The following is a 20,101-nucleotide window of genomic DNA, read 5'->3' on the forward strand; positions in this document are numbered from 1 at the left end:
TCATTTTTAACTTTTTTAATTTCAGTATTTTACTTTGTAATTGACTTTTTTAATTATTCATCACATTCCCTGTTAATTATTATTAAATCACAATTAAGGCGTTTTTTTAAATTCTAATATTTATTCATGGTGTTTTATTTTGATCTTTTTAATATTGTTTTGAAAAACATTTTAATTATAATTTATTCATTTTAAATGTTTAAAATATTTGCTTTTTATTTTAAACATATTTTTAAAACAGTCTATTAATATGTAATTTTATTTACAGGTTAATTAATGTCATTTTTAACACAAGAAAAATCAATTCTGCGTTTATCACATTATTACTGGAGCTGATTTATCAACAGTGCTTTGTCTCAGTTGGACGCTCCGTTCATGTGACCTGATGATGTCACTGGTGTGACATCATATGACCTACGTATGACCTGCAAACTTCCTGTTAACTGCATTCATTTAAAACTTTTCCTGGTCATCAACCGTCAGCGAGCACCTGCATCCACTTTGCTCTCTGTGCAGCGCTGCCACCTGGTGGTGAAACACGGCAGCGCACAGACACACCGAGCGAGCCGTGAAGTTTCAGGTGCTTCCGGTTTATTTCAGGCTACAGGTGCGTGACGCTAAAAGCCAAAATGAGCACCCATAGATCATTACATATCACATGAAAGACATATTTACAAATATAAATTAACACATATTTCACCTCCAAAAGACACGGCGATGGTTTCAAATGGTACAAAACTGCTAAATATATATATGTACATATATAGAAGTGATTATGGGATGTCTCATGAGCTTATACTGCACGTAGTGCACGAAACACTGTCGATACCACACTGAGAACGACACACATTCGTAACAGCTTTGGTCCAAAGAGAACTGAAAGACGACGGCTGGAGGAAACTTCTTTTTTTAAACATGCTGCCCTGGAAGAAGCCACGTACGTCCAACAAACACAAATGTCCTCCTGGAGCTAATCCCGCCGAGCGGCGGTCCAACAGTCCTGCTGTGAGGGGGGAACCTGAGGCACCGGAGAGGCGCTGTCCACCTGTGAGTCCAGACCCCGTTTAGACACCCATCAGACCTGAGGAGGCGAGCACACAAAGCCTCCTGAAGGACGCCAGAGTAGTCGGACTGTGCTGTAAGCGGCGTAGCACCAAAACGCATCCGTGACGCGGCCCGAGACGCTTCAGCGATGTGAGAAAAACCGAGCGGACGGTTTCCATCATCTTTTTATCGGGCGACTGAACAAAAAGGATTTTCGGACGAGAAACAAACCAACTCATAGTGGCGTGGTTTCACGTGGCTTCACGCCTCGGAGCCGCTGGCTGTGACAGTCAGTGACAGCAGCTGTGGATGTGGGCGGCGTGTCGCTCAGAAACAATCGGATCAATAATTCTGTCTTCCAGGGTTTTTTGGCTGGTCTGTGGGGAAGCTTGAGTTATCCCCGCTGATCAGGAAGCGCCGAGAAGGACGTCACTTCCTTTCTAAGCAGAAGCAGAGGGTGCAGAAGCCTGCGCCAGCTTCGAGGGGCTTCCAGCCAATGAAATCAATGTGTCATTTACGACATCATCAAAGCCTCATCCTGACTTTGGTTTGGTCTCAGCTGCGTGGGACCTCGGCCTGACCTACTTTCATACCTGAACACCTTCCTGACAAACACCTGACGCTCTCTGTGTTTAAGACAGAGAGAAACCAGAGGTGAGGCGGGAGTGTTTATATGCAGACAACGAGCAGCTGTTTGTTTGCTCGACCTGAGCGTGCTCAGTACAGACGAAACTTTAAACTGCGAGGATGATCCTGCAGTTCAAACAAACATACAGACTTTTCCCTCCACGATGGCAGCAATCAGCTGTTAGGTTCATTAGTGTGGAGTCAAACTGTGCTCGTAAATCTGAGTAGTAGTTTTAGAACTTTGTAAACTAAAATATCTAAAGAAACGTTATGTTTGTGCATCTGTAGATGAGAATTTGTGTGTCTAAAAAATATTTACACAGGTTACACATTTTTTTTGTTAAGGTTACAGATCCAAAGTGTAAACCTCTCTGCTCCCTCACTCTGTCACTTTTAACTTACAAGTACAAATTTTGACCCAATTTTCTTCCTTTCAGCTGATTGGTCAATATCACGTGAATCACAAATTTAACAATCCAATCAGAGAACAGATGGTTTGGCTGTCAGAGTGGAGCTTGACTGAGCTTCAGGTCCTGGAAGGGTAATACATTTTACCCTTCCATTTCGTGACGGTGGGCGCTGGCTGCAGAACAGAAACAGAACGGGATGAGCAAGAGGGGTCAGAGGTCATGAGACAGATAATCGTAATTATCGTTACAAGCACAAATTCTCAACTTTAGATACAAAAAAGTAACATTTTCACATAGTTCAGTTTAAAACTGTGTTTGTCAATCAGACGACGACACAATATTTATGAGCTTAATCTGAGCCCTACATTAGCGCCCCCTCCTGGCAGTCGTAGTGTATTACATCTCAGAGGAAGGGAACATTTTGTTTTATTGACTTTTTTTAATGCATTTTCCGTCCTAACAGGAAGGTAGGAAGGTCTAAAAAGGTATGAAAGTCGCCTGACCTCTGACCCTGTGAAGGTGACCTGTTTGCAGGTTAAAGGTCGGCAGACTGATCACAGGTGTGAACGGGGTCTGAACGTCAGGGTTCCTACTGCCGACTGTCAGGAGCTTCCTGCTCGATCCGATCTCTCCACCGTGTTTTTGTTTCTTGGAACCGAAGGGTCGCCCTGGAGGCGCCGGGAATGACTGCGTGTTGGATTTCCAGAGAGGTGTAGGAACCCTGAGCTGTTCTAGGAAGCGAGCAGACGCCCGGCTCAGTGGTTCCGGGAGCTGAAGAAGCCCACGCTGGTTGGCGACTCCTTCACTGTCACCGTGATGAAGTTGGCTGTGACGTCTGTGACGAACACGTGTTCCAGGAGGCTCCGCGCCGGCCTCCAGTCCGTCTCCGTGTCAGAGTCGGTGGCGTTGTTGCCGCGGCTGGGTCTGCTGTTGCTAGGAAACAGAGGGTCTTCCGTCTCTGACTCGCTGGTGCTAGTCTCGTCGGAGTCGCCGGTGCTGAGCTCGTTCAGGTTCCTGTTCTGAGAGCCGAGCACGTGTTTACGGCCGTCCTGCCTCACGCCACTATTCCCTCGAGCAGCGCCACCACCCGTCAGTTTGTCCTTCGTCATGCCCTGCTCTGGAGCTCCGCCTCCAGTGCGAGCATCTTTCGCTCCTCCTTTTATGACCATCCCACTGCCACTACTCCGTGGGTTCGCTCTAGCTACCGCCACCCCGCTAGTGTTGCTTCCTTGAAGGCCGCTCGTGGGCGGCAGTTTGCCGACGCTCTGCAGGTTAAGGGCGCGGAGGCTCAGCGCCTGGCTGGCTCTGTCTCGGGGCGACGGCGATGCTGACGATGGCGGTTTGGACAAACTCGTGCTCAGATGCTTGTGTGGAGCCACCCCGCTCTGACCACCGCTGCCATCCTGCCTCCTCTGAGCCAGCAGGGGGCGCTGCACCACTGCGCCTCCTCCAAAGCTGCTGTGCAGTCCCAGCGACCCAGAGGCTCCGCCCTGCTTCACAGGCGTCACCTTAAAGCCGTCTCCTCTGCCGATCTCCGGGACGGAGCGCTTCAGCTCTGACAGAGAGTTCTTATTCTGTGCGGTGGGCGTGGCTTTGTTTTGGGAGGTGGAGCTGGAGGACAGGGAGGAGGTTGAGAGCGAACGATTGGTCCAAATGCAGCCGAGCCCACCGGGTTTGGAGGCCTGGGAGAAGGAGGCAGAAGAGGTCTGGGAGGCGGAGCCGGCCTCCTCTCTGGCGCTCCGGCTCAGGCCGGTGTAGGTGAAGCTGGCCGGCTGCAGTGGCTTCTTCACGCTGGCCCGCGGCTCGTCTCTGGGCAGCTGGTGGTGGCGTGGACCGGGTGGAGAAGGCGGCGGGGGAGGGCGGCTCTTTGCCTGCCTTAGAGCCCTCAGGTCGGGGTGCAGCGGCTTCCTCCCTCGCTTCTTCTTTCGGGGGGTGTCAGGTTTGGCGAGCAGGATCTGAGGCCTCTTCTGAGGGACGGGGTGGACGCGGGGGGCGGGCTTCACCTTCTTTGTGTGCTCTTCATCCTCTGAGGAAGACGAGGAGGCGGTTGATGACAGGCCAGAGGAAGAGGAGGACGAGGAGCGGTCGTCCTTCGTGACGGTGGGCGCTGGCTGCAGAACAGAAACAGAACGGGATGAGCAAGAGGGGTCAGAGGTCATGAGACAGAATCAGGAGGCGGGGTCGGCGTGTTTCACCTGAATCTTTCGAGGTCGGCCTCTCGGCCTCTTTCCCTTCTTCTGAAACAGAAGCTCGCGCTCCTGTTCTCTGGAACAGATCGAAACAAACGTTATTTAAACACGCAGACAGCAAGTCCAAATATTCAACACGTCGTTCTTTCATAAAAACAAGCGTGAAATGATTCGTGAACTGACGCGCGTCACATGTGACAAAGATCTGTCAGTTTGTCTATTTCTTTGATTCTGCTGCTTGTTTCCATTCATTAAAATCATAAATATGAAATTAAATAGTTACATGTACATATATTTATATTTTTCCTTAAATGAAAGTGACGAGAGACGAGAGCGGTCAGAGAGAGGGAGGGGCCACAGGTTGGACTCGAACCTGGGCGCCTGCTCACCCATCAATATGAAATTACATATCGAATATATATTTATTACATGTCCACATAATATAATTATTAAATTGCAATTTTATTATTAAATACATTCAATATACATCATTCTTTTAAAAGTAATTTGAATATTTGTTATTATTACTATTAGTGTTTAATACATATTAATTCTTTTATATATTATTTACATAGATTTCTGTTTGAATACTAGAATAATAATCTATTAACATATAATATGTAACACATTTAAAATACATAACATATAATAACATCCATCCATCCATTCGCTTCCACTTATCCTTTTCAGGGGCGCTGGAGCCTATCCCAGCTGTCATAGGGCGAGAGGCGGGGTCCAGGGTGGACCCCGCCTCTCGCCCTATGACAGGTCGCCAGTCTGTCGCAGGGCCAACACACAGGGACAGACAACCAATCGCTCTCACGTTCACACCTATGGGCAATTTGGATTCATCAGTTAACCTGTCCCCACTAACTGCGTGTCTTTGGACTGTGGGAGGAAGCCAAGAGTACACGGGGAGAACACGCAAACACGGGGAGAACACGCAAACTCCACACAGAGACCTTCTTGCTGTGCAGCAACAGTGCTAACCACCGTGCTGCAGAATATAATAACATATTTCTATATTTTTAATAATAAATTAAATCTATTAATTACATTATATAAATATGTAAAGTACGTAATATACATATTTTTAGTCTTTTAATAATTTATTTATTGACGCCATCATTAACTTTTTAAAATATATATCTATACATTTATCTTACTGTGACAGTAACGTTTACTAATAATGAATGAATAATTACATGTTTTTTAATATGTAATTCATATGTATATTAGAGACAACACATTTTTATATTATTTTAAATCTTTTTGATACTAATAATCGCAGGACTTTTTATTTCAGTAATTATAACTATCAGTAAAATGAAATATATAATTTATAAATTCTGATATGACATGTTTACATTTTTATAAATATTAAATAATATTAAATAAATTTTGTTACTATACAACCTTTCTTAACAAAGTTACTTTTAACTGCTTATTTAAATTATGATTAAAAACATTACAAATATTAAGGTGTTTAACTAATGAGTGGCTGGGAGGAGCTCCCTGACTGCTCCTCTCTCAGGCCCTTCAGGTGAGCTTCCACGCAGGTGGACGTGGAGCACACCTGAGTTTACCTGCAGTCTGGGGACAAACTGACCTCTTGTGAAAGGCTGCCAGCAGCCGGGGGTCCAGAATGTTCTCCTCGGGCTCCCAGCTGTTGTGCCTGAAAACACGACAAACATTTCACATTCAGGACGGACACGAGCGGGTTTTCTGTGTGGAGCCATCACGGAGGCCCACGCACAGCTGCCAGCGTTATCCACAAATACAAAACATGTCAGCAAATCAACATCAGGCTGCTCGGTGGCGCAGGACCGGCCGAGCCTCAGCTGCTGCGGCCCTGGAGCTGGACGTGTCCGCCGGCAGGCCGTGGATCGACGCCGGGCGCCGATGGGTCGGTACCGGCCGTGCTTCTCCCCCCGTGTGCCGCGATAGGAGCCTCGGTGGCGGCGCGAACCGAGCCGCGGCCCGGCTTTGTTATGACCGTTAGCCGTTAGCAGCTAGCGAGCTACTTACTTGGAGGACCATCCTCTCCACTTCACCAGGTACTCGAACTTTCCCTGCGGAGACAGAACAGTCACAGCGGGCCGGGCCGAGCGGAACCACACAACACCCGGGCCACCGGCGCTGAGCTTACCTTCCTGGGCCGCTTACTGAGGATACACTCCGCGTCAAACACCTGGCCGACGGTGACCCCCTCCATGGCTGCAGCTCCCCGCACTACCAGCGCGTTTCTTCTTGCCGGCCACCGTACTTCCCCTCACAGCGTCAACGACCAGAGCCAGGCTAGCCGGTGAATCGAATCGGCCTCCAGATTACTACTACTAATAATGATAGCATTATAATTATAATATACTAGAGCTGGGCGATATAAGATTTTTTCATATCACTATATGTTTTTTTCATTTCAGGCGATAACGATATCTATCACGATATCAGCCAAATAACTATATTTGTAAGATTTAAATGTGCCGTTGCTCACAAGTAAAATGTGAAATAATCAGCAGCTTGTTTTTATTTAAATATTTATTTCCCATAATAAGTTCAACAGGGTAGATGTACTTAAGGAACATGAGACTTTTTCAGATAAATAAAGGCAAATATTGCAAACTACACAAAAGGCAGCCGCTAAAGCGTTTAAGTTTCAAAATAGAACAAACGAAACAGACTAAACTGTCAATTCCACTTAGAAACAAAATATTAATTCTAAAAATAAATCTTAGTTTGTTTTACAGAAGAACAGACAAAACTGACTAACTTTTGTCAATATCAAATAAACTGAGAACTAAAAGGAAATTCTCAATCTCTCCTTGTTGCCTCATCACTGATGGGGACGACAAGGAGTACAGAGGACTGACTCAAGACTTTGTGGACTGGTGCCAGCTGAACTACCTCCAGATCAACGCCAGTAAAACCAAGGAGCTGGTGGTAGACTTCCGCAGGCACAAGCATTCTCCACTGCAACCACTGAACATCCAGGGTATGGACATTGAGGCTGTGGACAGCTACAGGTACCTTGGTGTTCATCTGAACAACAGACTGGACTGGACTCATAACTCAGACGCCCTCTACAGGAAAGGGCAGAGCAGGTTGTACCTGCTGCGGAGACTCAGGTCGTTTGGGGTGGAGGGCCCACTCCTGAAGACCTTCTATGACTCTGTGGTGGCTTCTGCTATCTTTTATGGTGTGGTCTGCTGGGGCGGCAGCATCTCTGCTGGGGACAGGAAGAGACTGAACAGGGTGATCCGAAGGGCCAGCTCTGTTCTAGGATGCCCTCTGGACCCAGTGGAGGTGGTGAGTGACAGGAGAACGGCGGCTAAGCTGTCATCCCTGTTGGACAACGTCTCCCACCCCATGCAGCAGACTGTGACAGTACTGAGCAGCTCCTTCAGTGGGAGACTGCGGCACCCACGGTGTGGGACGGAGAGATTTCACAGGTCTTTCCTCCCCACTGCTGTCAGACTCCACAACAAAGACTTTAACTGATCAAGCACACACATCCACACATGTGCAATAACACTAAGTGCAATAATCTTTTCTGGCATCGTTGTATTTTTACTCAGTTGTATATAGCATTCGTATTCTATTTTTATCTTATTGTATATTTTTATTCTATTTTATTCTACTGTATATAGTATATTATTTTATTCTATTCTGTACAGCTGTGTACTGTATTTATTCTTATTGTATTCTAATTTTTGCGTCATAACTTTTGCACTGTCCACTTCCTGCTGTGACAAAACAAATTTCCCACGTGTGGGACTAATAAAGGTTATCTTATCTTATCTTATCTTATCTTGTATAGCTGAGCTTTTCAAACAGTTTTAACAGTTACTTTAGTCTGACAAAAGCCGAATGACGAATCAGCGCTTCCAGTCAGAGACTGAGGCTACGTCCACGCGTACACGGGTATTTTTGAAAACGGAGATTTTCCGTTTTCGTTTTAAAAAAATAATCCCGTCCACACATAAAGGCAGAAATGAAGGAAAACGCTGCTATGAACATGCCAAAGCAGCAGGTGGCGCTAGATTCCTAACCGTGCAGAAATGTTGGCCAATCAGAAGTCTAGAAGCTTCGGTGGGAAAAAGTAAACAAAGCTGGGGACAGTAACTGTGTGTATATGTAAGCATTTAAACACTGCAGAGAGTAGAATTAACAGTAACAGTATTGTAGAAATTCATTTCACCGAAACAATAACGTGGCGCACAGTGTGACGCCAAAAAATGCGCACACCTTTGACGCTGCGTTTTCTGTTTTTCTAGTCCACACATAAATGCAAAAACTGAGTTTTTAAAAATCTTTGTTTTCAGTGACCAAAAACGCCGTTTACGTGTGGACGAAAGGCACAAACGCATAGAAAAATCTGCGTTTTCAAAAATACCCAGGTACGTGTGGACGTAGCCTGAGCATGCACCAGTTTATTGTATTTCCAGACTTGCTTTCGGCACATTTACAGTGCAGCTACTCTGTTTTTTGTCAGACTTGAAATAGCCGAAATACCTTCACACTACGGAACTTCTCTGGCTTTTCCGTTCGACAATCTCTCCGGCATTGGAACCATCATCTGTTTTCTCTTCGGTCACGCTCGGTTGATTCTTCTAGTCGGCACTAGTGATGTTCGATTCGTGAACGAATCGTTCAATACTCGTGAATCATGATTCACAAGCCCAACTGACTCACTGACTCATCCCTGTTGCTGTTAGCAAAATAATTCCATTAGTAGAAATTAGGGATGGGTACCGGTGTCCGGTGCCATGATAGCACCGGTTCTGACATAAACGGTAGTAACCAGACCGAAAAGCAGCGCACATTTCGGTGCTTTATTTCGGTGCTTTTTTTTCCTGAGCTGTGATACACTTCTAGCCAATCATTTTACGTTTCCGAGGATAGTAGGCGGGTCCAGGTACGTACGTTCTGTTAGAGCAGAGCTACAGATTAAAAATGTCCAAGGCGAAGCGGTCAAAGTCTGGCTGTACTTCACAGCAAAATATGCAAACTCAGCAGCAACAAGTGCTTTAAGCTGATACTGTGATACTGTCAAAGGAGGTAACACCAAGAATCCGATGAAACACCTGGCGACGCATAGCGTTTTCTTAAAAGCCCAGAAATGCGCCGTATTTGATAGCTTGTTGCAAGACCTCACACCGAGCGCATCTACTGCGGGTGGGTTGCCTGTTATGCAACATCCCCCAAAAACACGAAGAGGAGAGTCCTGGCCCCTAGCCCTGCCAGTGTAGCAGAAATGATGACGGATGATGATGGCAGCAGCAGCCGTTCTTCTCTGCGTGAGTAGCTTAATGTTGTTCGTGTGTAATTTACGTTGAGTAGGCTAACCACGTTATTACATTAATGCATGTAAGGTGAACTAGCAAACATCATCATAGCTACATGCGGCTGTCTTCTTGTTTGATGGCAGATACTCCCTTCACCCTGGCCAAAAAGGCTAAAATGACCAAAGAAAAAGTGGAAAACAGCTGAACATGAGAGGTTTAGGACAAAGTTTGTGTTTTTTCCATTGTTTAAGCTTCCAGCCAAGAGTGATACCATATATGCCCCATAGCTGCAGAAAAGGCTAACATTGTTATCTTTTTACAAAAAACAGCTGAACGAGAGGTTTTTGGACCAATTTTGTGTTCTCCATTCTTTAAGCACCGGTTTGAGCACCGGCACCGTTTCAAAAGTACCGATTTGGCACCGGTATCGGATAAAACCTAAACGATACCCATCCCTAGTAGAAATATATCTAGCTTATAATTAAAATTGTGGGGATAAAACAACAGCCAGTTTCGTAACAAAAGCATTTCCGCTCTGAACTGGAAGAAAAAACCCTGAGTAGAAGCTCACATCAAGAAAATAGCTCCTCGGTTCAGAGTAGCATCGCGCTGCTAACATGCTAACAACACATTTGAGCTACTCACCCCCTCCCTCCTGTGCTGAATCATAGAGCGAGCGAACGAATCACTCACTCACCCCCCCCCCTCCCTCCTGGCTCATAGCTTCTTCTTCTTCAAATTCAAATTCAAATTTTATTTGTCACGTACACAGTCATACACAGTACGATATGTAGTGAAATGCTTGGACAACTGCTCGTGACCTAAAGAAAACAAAAAAGGAAAAGGCTATGAATAAGATAGGAAATAAATATGAAAAATTAAAAAGGGTAAATTTAACTAGGAAGGAATAAAATATAAATTAAGGTTAAAAATGAAATAACTGTACAACACAAATTAGAATGAAGGGTAAATTTAACTGGGAAGAATAAGATAAAATATATAAATTAAAGTTGAAAATAAAATAACTGTACAACAAAATACACAATATAGAACTATATAAGAATGTATGAAGAAATCTAAATATAAATAAATATATACACACAATAACAGCAGCTGTACAAGTATTAACCGGAAATGAAGAATATAGTGACCAGTGTTGTGCAAAACCAAAGTCCAGAATGTCCAGTGTGTGTGTAAGAACCATATGTGTGGGTCAGTACTGTGTGGTGGTGTGATTGAGAGACCGTATCGCCTGCGGGAAGAAGCTCCTCCTCAGTCTCTCTGTGTTGGTCTTCAGGGAGCGGAATCGCTTTCCTGACCTCAACAGAGAGAACAGTCTGTTGTTGGGATGGCTGAGGTCCTTCACCATCTTCCTGGCCTTGGTCCAGCACCGCCTGCTGTAGATTGAGTGCAGGTCAGGGAGCTCGGAGCGGATGGTGCGCTCAGCTGACCGCACAACCCTCTGTAGAGCTCGTCTGTCCTGCATGGTGCTGTTCCCGAACCAGGTTAAGATGTTTCCCGCCAGGATGCTCTCTATGGTGCACGAGTAAAAGTTCCTGAGCACCTTGGAGGGCAGTTGGAAGTCTCTCAAGCGTCTGAGGTGGTAGAGACGCTGACGGGCCTTTTTCACCACGGTGTTGATGTGACAGGACCATGACAGGTCCTGCGTGATGTGAACTCCGAGGTATTTGAAGCTGTCCACTCTCTCCACTGGGCACTCGTTGATGACGGGGGTCTGGTAGTTCCTCTCCTGCTTAGTGCTGAAGTCCACTATCAGCTCCTTTGTCTTACTGACGTTTAGAAGGAGGTTGTTCCTCTGGCACCAGTTCTCCAGATTCCTAATCTCCTTCAGGTAGGCCGTCTCGTTGTTATCAGAGATCAGGCCCACCACGACGGTGTCGTCAGCAAACTTGATGATGGTGGTGGAGCTGGTAGTGGCCACACAGTCATATGTGTACAAAGAGTACAGCAGGGGGCTCAGAACACACCCCTGGGGGGCTCCAGTGCTGGGAGTGGTGGAGGCTGAGACATGTCCGCCCATCCTTACTGCCTGTGGTCTGCCAGTTAGGAAGTTGGAGATCCACTGACACATAGATGAGCTGAGTCCCAGATGCTCCAGCTTGGTGGTGAGTGTGGAGGGAATTATCTTCTTGGTTGGCAACCAATGTTAAGGTGCATTACTGCCCCCTGGCTCACAGCGCAGTGGACATTTAGATGAGAAAATATATATTTGACACACTTAAGGAAAATACTAATGAAATACAAATAAACAAAATAAATGTTTATTAAGCAATTTTGATAGGAAATTGCTTAATTTTAGAAATGTTTTTGCTCTTTTTTCTCTATAAAATAGTTGTTGTTGTTTTTTTTAATCATTCATCTTAGCAGTGGGATTTACATGAAAAGGGAAACAAACTAAGTTTGAGTGAAAATGTAAAATTTTTGCACTCTCTGGTCAACTGACTCAGTGAATCAAATGACTCAAAAAATCCGATTCACTTTCGTGAGTGACTCATTAACACTCGATTCAGTAAAAAGAATCAAATTTACCATCACTAGTCAGCACACTCATTTCCTCCATTACCCGGGCGGTACGGTGGCTGGCTGCTTCCCAAACAAATACACATGTGCGGCTTGGCACTTGTGCTGTACGTAACAAGTCACGTGACGCTGCGGCTGTGATTGGTTCGGCTCTGCGCTACTTAATTTGGATTGGCTGTTCTTTTTTTTTTCTTCTTCTTTTTTTTTTTAAGAGGACAAGAGCGGCGAGGTCTATCGCGATAGTTTAATTTTTCTATCGAGAAAAAGTTATATCGCAATACATATCATTATCGTTCTAACGCCCAGCTCTATAATATACTGTAATAATTTATATTATTGTTGTATATATTTAAGAACTCTAATTAGAAAATACAAATACATATGAACATAAAAGTATATTTACATTTTTTTACATAATAAAAATACAGAAATGTAGATGAACATGTGCTTTTAACCTGGTGTAACCTGCAGCAGGCTGAAAGGAGAGAAAAACTCAGAGGTTTCAAGAATGACTTTCTAACATTTTAAACTTCAAGCATCATTTCAGCTCAGAGAAAACAGCTGAGTTTCTCCTGATCCCCTGACGCCGTCATTAATGTGTAAATTCAGGATCCACTCCTGCTACACTAGTTAGCGGTTACAAACCAGCTGATCCTAATGGGAGAAGCAGGAAATGCAAACATGTACAGGCAGAGGCGGAGCAAGACATTCCACTTCACCTGTACACCCTGGACAGGTCCGACTGTGCCATTTGAGCACACACTAATAAAAAACTTGCAATGCAAAAGACTAGGGATGGGTATCGTTTAGGTTTTATCCGATACCGGTGCCAAATCAGTACTTTTGAAACGGTGCCGGTGCTTAAACGGTGCTCGAACCGGTGCTTAAAGAATGGAGAACACAAACTTTGTCCAAAAACCTCTCATGTTCAGCTGTTTTGTTTTGTTTTTGTAAAAATATAACAATGTTAGCCTTTTCTGCAGCTATGGGGCATATATGGTATCACTCTTGGCTGGAAGCAGTGCTTAAACAATGGAAAAAACACAAACTTTGTCCAAAACCTCTCATGTTCAGCTGTTTCCCACTTTTTCTTTGGTCATTTTAGCCTTTTTGGCCAGGGTGAAGGGAGCATCTGCCATCAAACAGGAAGACAGCCGCATGTAGCTATGATGATGTTTGCTAGTTCACCTTACATGCATTAATGTAATAACGTGGTTAGCCTACTCAATGTAAATTACTAGTGATGGGACGTTCTGTATCGAGGCTTCGGAGCGTGTGTCGAGTAATGGAGGGGGCGTTTCCGCGAAGCGCGTATCGAGGCTTGCTTCATTTATGGGAGGAGCTGAAAATGATGACGTCCGAAGCCTCGCTGCCCGGCTGTACCACGTGACTGGTTCATGAAGTGGTTCGAACTTTGCCGCGAGATATGACAGCGATATAAACCCCTCAGACTTCATTCAAAAATGTGGGTGTTTGATGGAGAGTTGCGGTTAGTGAGAGTTTGGAGACCGTTTGGAGGTTTATGAGAGTGAGGAGAGAAAGTCAGGAGAGAATGGAGCCAGCTAAGAAGAGGAGGATGTCCTCCCCTGTGTGGGAACATTTTGATCTTATTCCTCCCAACAAGGTATGTAAATTTCTACAGAAGATGTATTTTCATGATACTGATGGTGCAATACAATTTATGTTAAGCTGTCTTGACTTTTGTACAAGGTGAAGTGTTTGCTATGTGCCAGGGAGCTGGGATATAACAACAACAACACCTTATCCATGCTTAGGCACTACAGAGCTTTGCATGAGAATAAGGGGGACACCGATTGTGGAGCAAGACCAGGTGAGCCATCAAATGCAATGATAGTAGGATGCAGTAATGTTACTAAATGATATAACAATATTATACAACTGTTATAAGTTACGTATGTGATATTTATATTTGTGCTTTATCTTTATTGTCTTTCCTCAGGAGAACAATCTCAAATAGATGAAGACCTGGTCAGCATGGTGATTGAGGACTCCCAGCCATTTAGCATTGTGGAGGACAAAGGATTCAAAAGATTTGTTAAATCATTAAATCCTAGCTATGTTCTCCCCACTAAAAAGGTCATAAAAGCAGTGAAAATTTAGTTTTTACAGAATAAAATGTGAACAGGCAGGACTGAGGCTCAAAGCCTCAGTGTGTAGCTGTCCATACCTCAACGTTACAAAAGCACAACCACTGTCCACACCCCAACCACACCTCACCTCACAGTAAATGATCATTTCCATTTCAAGCATTTCCAAATAATCATTTTCCATACTGCCACTATAAATATACACAGTATACTGCCATCACTACAATATACATGTTTTACACACTCCTTTTGTTGTTGACATTTACAGGCTGTGTGCAAAATGCCACACTCTTCAAATTCATGCCAGCTATTATTTTTACGTCCAGTAGGTGTCCTGCTAGAGCAAATGAAGCTTCATGAAGCTTCGCGTTGGGGTGAACCAATTGGATGAAAAGCTTCAGTGCTTCATGGGGCTTCATCTGCCCATCACTATAAATTACACACGAACAACATTAAGCTACTCACGCAGAGAAGAACGGCTGCTGCTGCATCATCATCCTCATCATTTCTGCTACACTGGCAGGGCTAGGGGCCAGGACTCTATTCTTCGGGTTTTTGGGGGATGTTGCTCCGGGTCCGATAACTGGCAACCCACCCAACGTGCACAGTGTGAGGTCTCGCAGCAAGCTATCAAATACGGCGCATTTCTCGGCTTTAAAAAAAAAAACGCTATGCGTCGCCAGGTGTTTCATCAGATTGGAGGTGTTACCTCCTTTGACAGTATCACAGTATCAGCTTAAAGCACTTGTTGCTGCTGAGTTTGCATCTTTTGCTGTGAAGTACAGCCAGACTTTTGACCGCTTCGCCTTGGACATTTTTAATCTGTAGCTCTGCTCTAACTGAACGTACGTACCTGGCCCCGCCTACTATCCTGGGAAACGTAAAATGATTGGCTAGAAGTGTATCACAGCTCAGGAAAAAAAAGCACCGAAATAAAGCACCGAAATGTGCGCTGCTTTTCGGTCTGGTTACTACCGTTTATGTCAGAACCGGTGCCATCATGGCACCGGACACCGGTACCCATCCCTACAAAAGACTACTTTTACAATTTTTTTAATAATATTAAATTCAATTACATTTTATTTATACAGCTCAAATCACAACAACAGTCGCTTCATATTGTAAGGTAGACCCTAAAAAAATACATACAGAGAACAACTCAACATTCATAGAGCTTTGGCGACAGTGGGAAGGAAAAACTCCTTTTTAACAGGAAGAAACCTCCGACAGAACCAGGCTCAGGGAGGGGCGGGGCCATCTGCTGTGATTGGTTGGGGAGAGAGAAGGAAGACAGGATAAAGACATGCTGTGGAAGAGAGACAGAGGTTAATAACAGATATGATTCAATGCAGAGAGGTCTGTTAACACATAGTGAGTGAAGAAGAAACACCCAGTGCATCATGGGAATCCCCCAGCAGCCTACGTCTAAGAGAGGATTTAACAGGATTTAACTTAAATTTAACTTAGGTTAAATTAAGTTAAATATTAAATTATTAAATTAAGTTATTTATTTAAGCCAGAGAGTCGATCAACAGGAAGGGAAATATTATACTGAGACCTCAGTGTGGTCTCTGGACTGTCGCGCTGGGAAATGGAAATGAGTACAGCGCTAGTGCAGGTCTGTCAGGCTTTAAATATCAGCGGTGATTTCAGACAGAAGGAGCGCAGCAAGAGTGAAAGAGATAGTTTAGAGATTGTTGGAGGCCAAGCTGAAGATGTTCCTAATTTGCATATTTTGGCTGTTTTCCTTAAAATCACATTTTAAATGTAAAATCTATTTTATTTCTGTCAAATTTTCTCTTTGGTTCTTTAAAAGTATTTATTTATTTATTTATTTATTTATTTATTTATTAACTTATATATATTTTAGGTGCTTTTAATGAAAACCAATTAACTACAAACGACTCCTGTTATTCTGGTATTTTTACAGTGAAGTTTGTGTTAAACAACATTTCTCAGCGGATAAATTCAGTCACGTGATCCGTTACCCTGCGGAACTCTGCCGGCGGAACGCTTCGCTTGTTGCTATGGGGCGGAGCGGACCACATTGTGTGTTACACCGAAGTGTTTCCGGAATCATGTTTGGTAACTGAGCAGAGGTGAATGCCGAAGAAACTCCACAGGTAAGTCAACCATGAAGCTCCCACTGAGCTTCTGTAGTTAGTCCATAGTTAGAGTTTAACAACAGGTGAGTGATCCGCGTGACGTGTGCAGTCAGCCGCTGCAGGTGTGTGTGTGTGTGTGTGTGTGTGTGTGTGTGTGTGTGTGTGTGTGTGTGTGTGTGTGTGTGTGTGTTGTCAGATCGCTTTATTTAAAATCAGATTTATTGAGTGCAGATCTGTGAAGCTGATGATCCCCGATAACGTTTCTGCTCTTTGTGGTTAAATCAGCTACAAACCTTGTTTGTAAGACAAGTGTCTTAAAAGTGAACCTTTTGTAAATGTAGTTTGGTGTAGTGTACTGCTAACACTAACACAGTGTGCAATGTGCGGAATTAAAGAGTGACTTTTAAAAATGTGAAAAAGCTGTTTGATAAACTTTTAGCACATTAAGAACTTTTGTTACCAGGCAAAGTTTCTAAATGTGCACATTTTTGAAGTAGAGTTCAGGTGAATATAAAATAAAAGCTCAGTTTACAGACTGTGACGTGTCAACATAAAGTCACCAACATTCAAAGGATTCTGTGAACTCTGAATAGTCGGTGCAGTTTGGCATGGTGGCATAAAATCGTGTCGTTTTTGAATGGAGTTTGGTTCATTGTTGTTTTCACCTGACGAGTTAAACATGTGGAGAACACGTCTTCCTGTTTATTCCACACTAACTCTGATTGTCGTGCAGGTGAGTCTCAGGTGTGACTGACTGCAGCCATGTTGCTGCCTCTGCTGCTGCGGCCGCCCCTCTGCCTTCCTCAGGCCTCGGTGGTATTAACGCGATGCGTCCTGACGCTTCGCTGTGGCGCTCCAAGGGGGCTGCGCTCTCAGGCTAAGAACTTCCTGTGGCGGTGGCGTCCGCAGCGCCTCCACAGTCGGGGGCGGAGCAGGAAGACCCAGAGTCAGGAGGAGGAGTGGAGGAACAGGAACAAGACTGCGCTGACTTACATCGCCGCAGCCGGCGTGGGAATGATCGGCCTGGCATACGCCGCAGTGCCGCTGTATCGACTCTACTGCCAGGTGAGCACACACACACACACACACACACACACACACACACAGCTGCTGAGAGCTCGTTTGAACGCTCAGCTTCTGTCGCCAGGCATCAGGGCTCGGCGGCACGGCGGTGGCCGGACACGACATGGAGCAGGTGGCGACAATGACGCCGGTGAAGGAGCGCGTCATCAAGGTGACGTTCAACGCCGACACTCACGCCAGCATGCAGTGGAACTTCAGGCCGCAGCAGACGGAGATCTTCGTAAGACTTTGCGCTCCGTCTCCATCCTTCATCACTTCCTCCTCCTCCTCTTCCTCACGCACACGCTCTGTCCCCAGGTGGTTCCCGGAGAGACGGCGCTGGCGTTCTACAGAGCCAAGAACCCCACAGACAAACCGATCATCGGCATCTCCACCTACAACGTGGTGCCCTTTGACGCCGGACAGTACTTCAACAAGATCCAGGTAATCAATAATCAGTCACATGATCAATCAATGGCACAACACTCGCCACACTGGACAGGTGAGCAGGAGGTTGAGAGGCGGGGCACACCTGGACAGGTGGCCTGTGTGTCGCAGGACTAACACACACATACTCTAGATTCACACCTTCATGGATGTGTTTGGACTGTGGGAGAGAGCCCTACACGGAGACGCTCCGAGTCCTCTCGGCACGTAAAGCCGTGGCGTTGGCGGGTGATCTGAGCTGGTTGCTATCACACGTGTAACACGTGATCTCTGCTCGTGTGTCTGCAGTGTTTCTGCTTCGAGGAGCAGCGCCTGAACCCTCACGAGGAGGTGGACATGCCCGTCTTCTTCTACATCGACCCCGAGTTCGACAACGACCCGCGGATGGCCCGAGTGGACACCATCACGCTGTCCTACACCTTCTTCGAGGCCAAAGAGGGTCAGATGCTTCCTCTGCCCGGATACAGCTACAGCTGAGCGAGGGCTCCGCCTTTCTCCAAGAAAACGAAGGAAAAAACTGTTCGGATAATCGAGACTCTTCACTCTGTCTGACGTCACATTAAAAGTCGACACTGATCATCAAACGTCCCGACGGAGGAGCTCTGTGCGCCGGAGGGTCGAAGCATTTCCAGGAAGTTACAACATGAAAATGTACAAGAAAACATTTCTTTCAAAAGCAAGAATCACAGATGTTGGAGAAAAACAAATTGTACATGATAATAAACAAAAAGAAATAAAAAGATTTACAAGTGTAAAAAAGTATGAAAAATATGAAAAGTTATAAAAAAGAAAAACCAGAAGAGATCAAAGAAAATTAAATTTATGGAAAAAACTTTAAACCTGAAACAAACACATGAAACTTCCCTTCATGTGTTCATTAACAGATGCACCACTAATCATTATTATTCTGATGATATTTATTCATTTATTTCTTTTTGTTTTCCTGGTTTCTGTCCCACCTCCTGTTGTTCCAAAGTTTCCTTTCAGCTCTTCATCAGTTCTCGAACATTTAGGGAACATTTAGGGAACATCAGATAAATATCGATGTCTGATTTAAACTTATTAATGTTTCATTTTCTTTGAGGTTCAAACATTTAAAGTTTTACTTTTAAAGCCTGGAGGAAAAACACACCATGCGCTGTGTGGAAGTGCATGTGCACATGTACAGGTACACGTTTAAACCTGTGCCTGTAACGATATAAATATTGAATAAATGCGGTTGGAAATAAAGTCAAATTAAAGAGAGCGTCGTGCTGAATATATGCAGTACGGGTTCACTTTTACTCTTCTGTGTATTCTAACATGTTGTCCTGTTTTTACTTTTGTTATTTAAAGATGCCTGAGAGTTTCACAGCTGAGTGTTCTCGCAGGATGTTTCCTGTCAGTCGAATCAAATAAAAAATGTATTTCACAGTTTTTATTTTTTCAGAGTTGGACAGTCATGGACAGTTTGAACACCAGGGGGCAGCAGAGGAAAAGACGTGACCTGCTCAGAGGTCTTTTTACTGCTTCGTGTCGGCACAGACTGAACTTACACTTACATTTAACTGCAGAACGAAAGAGTTGATTTCACTTTATGTACGTTCAAAGAAGATGCTCTGACACGTCTAAGCTTTGATATATTTTAGGACCCGGTAAAAATCGTCTGGTCCTGATTCTCAGGTTGTTAAATTATGCAAATACAGCCTGGGATCAACAACAGATGAATTATTTTATCATCTAACATTTAACTAAAAGCCAAACTGCAGCAGCAGTGTGAGTTAAACACTCCACCCAGCAGGTTGGAGAACCTTCAGAGAAACTGCAGGAACAGAGAGGTTGATGAAATTACACTCAAGGATTTTAAACTGATGCCTGCACGAAGTGAAGTTATTTATTCACCACAAGAACATGCAGTTAACAACCTGAGAAAACTCGAACTAAATTAAAGAATTAAGAAAACATTTTCTAGTGCAAAGCCTGCGTTTGGAGAACTAAAAGAAAAAAAGAACTATTTACTCTATAAAGGGTTGAACTGAAAGCATTACTCATGAGCCACAACAAAGAAGTCTTTGAAGACTTTAACGAAGCTTCATGTCACAGATTAATCCATCCGATGCAGAAAATGACGAATTTTTCAACTATCTAAATCTACCAAAGCTAAAGGACGAACAGGTTGTGGCTCTGAGTCTCCTGTTTTTAAAATTTTGTTTTGGATTTTCAAAATATAAAGCAAAAACAAACCCAAAAACAAGCAGGCTCAGATGTGTTGCAGAAAAAACAGTTAATTCAGACAAACATGCA

General features: G+C 44.4%; 2 protein-coding genes across 2 annotated transcripts; one reads left to right on the forward strand and one right to left on the reverse strand.

Annotated features, from left to right (window-relative positions):
* Positions 1 to 469: 469 nt before the first annotated feature.
* LOC309712708 (chromobox protein homolog 2-like) lies at positions 470 to 7,065 on the reverse strand. Its single transcript, XM_082543740.1, has 5 exons — positions 6,420 to 7,065; positions 6,299 to 6,342; positions 5,880 to 5,945; positions 4,277 to 4,346; positions 470 to 4,192 (listed from the first exon to the last, which is right to left on the reverse strand). The coding sequence occupies exons 1-5, from the start codon at positions 6,483 to 6,485 to the stop codon at positions 2,837 to 2,839; spliced, it is 1,602 nt and encodes a 533-aa protein (XP_082399866.1). The 5' UTR covers positions 6,486 to 7,065; the 3' UTR covers positions 470 to 2,836.
* An 8,405-nt stretch (positions 7,066 to 15,470) lies between these two features.
* On the forward strand, positions 15,471 to 19,234 carry cox11 (cytochrome c oxidase assembly homolog 11 (yeast)). The gene is made up of 6 exons (XM_082543755.1): positions 15,471 to 15,529; positions 16,135 to 16,327; positions 17,043 to 17,374; positions 17,457 to 17,612; positions 17,690 to 17,815; positions 18,107 to 19,234. The coding sequence occupies exons 3-6, from the start codon at positions 17,072 to 17,074 to the stop codon at positions 18,293 to 18,295; spliced, it is 774 nt and encodes a 257-aa protein (XP_082399881.1). The 5' UTR covers positions 15,471 to 15,529; positions 16,135 to 16,327; positions 17,043 to 17,071; the 3' UTR covers positions 18,296 to 19,234.
* The last annotated feature ends 867 nt before the right edge of the window (positions 19,235 to 20,101 follow it).

Source organism: Aulonocara stuartgranti (assembly GCF_965226115.1).
Source record: "Aulonocara stuartgranti genome assembly, chromosome: 8".
NCBI classification, from domain to species: Eukaryota; Metazoa; Chordata; class Actinopteri; order Cichliformes; family Cichlidae; genus Aulonocara; species Aulonocara stuartgranti.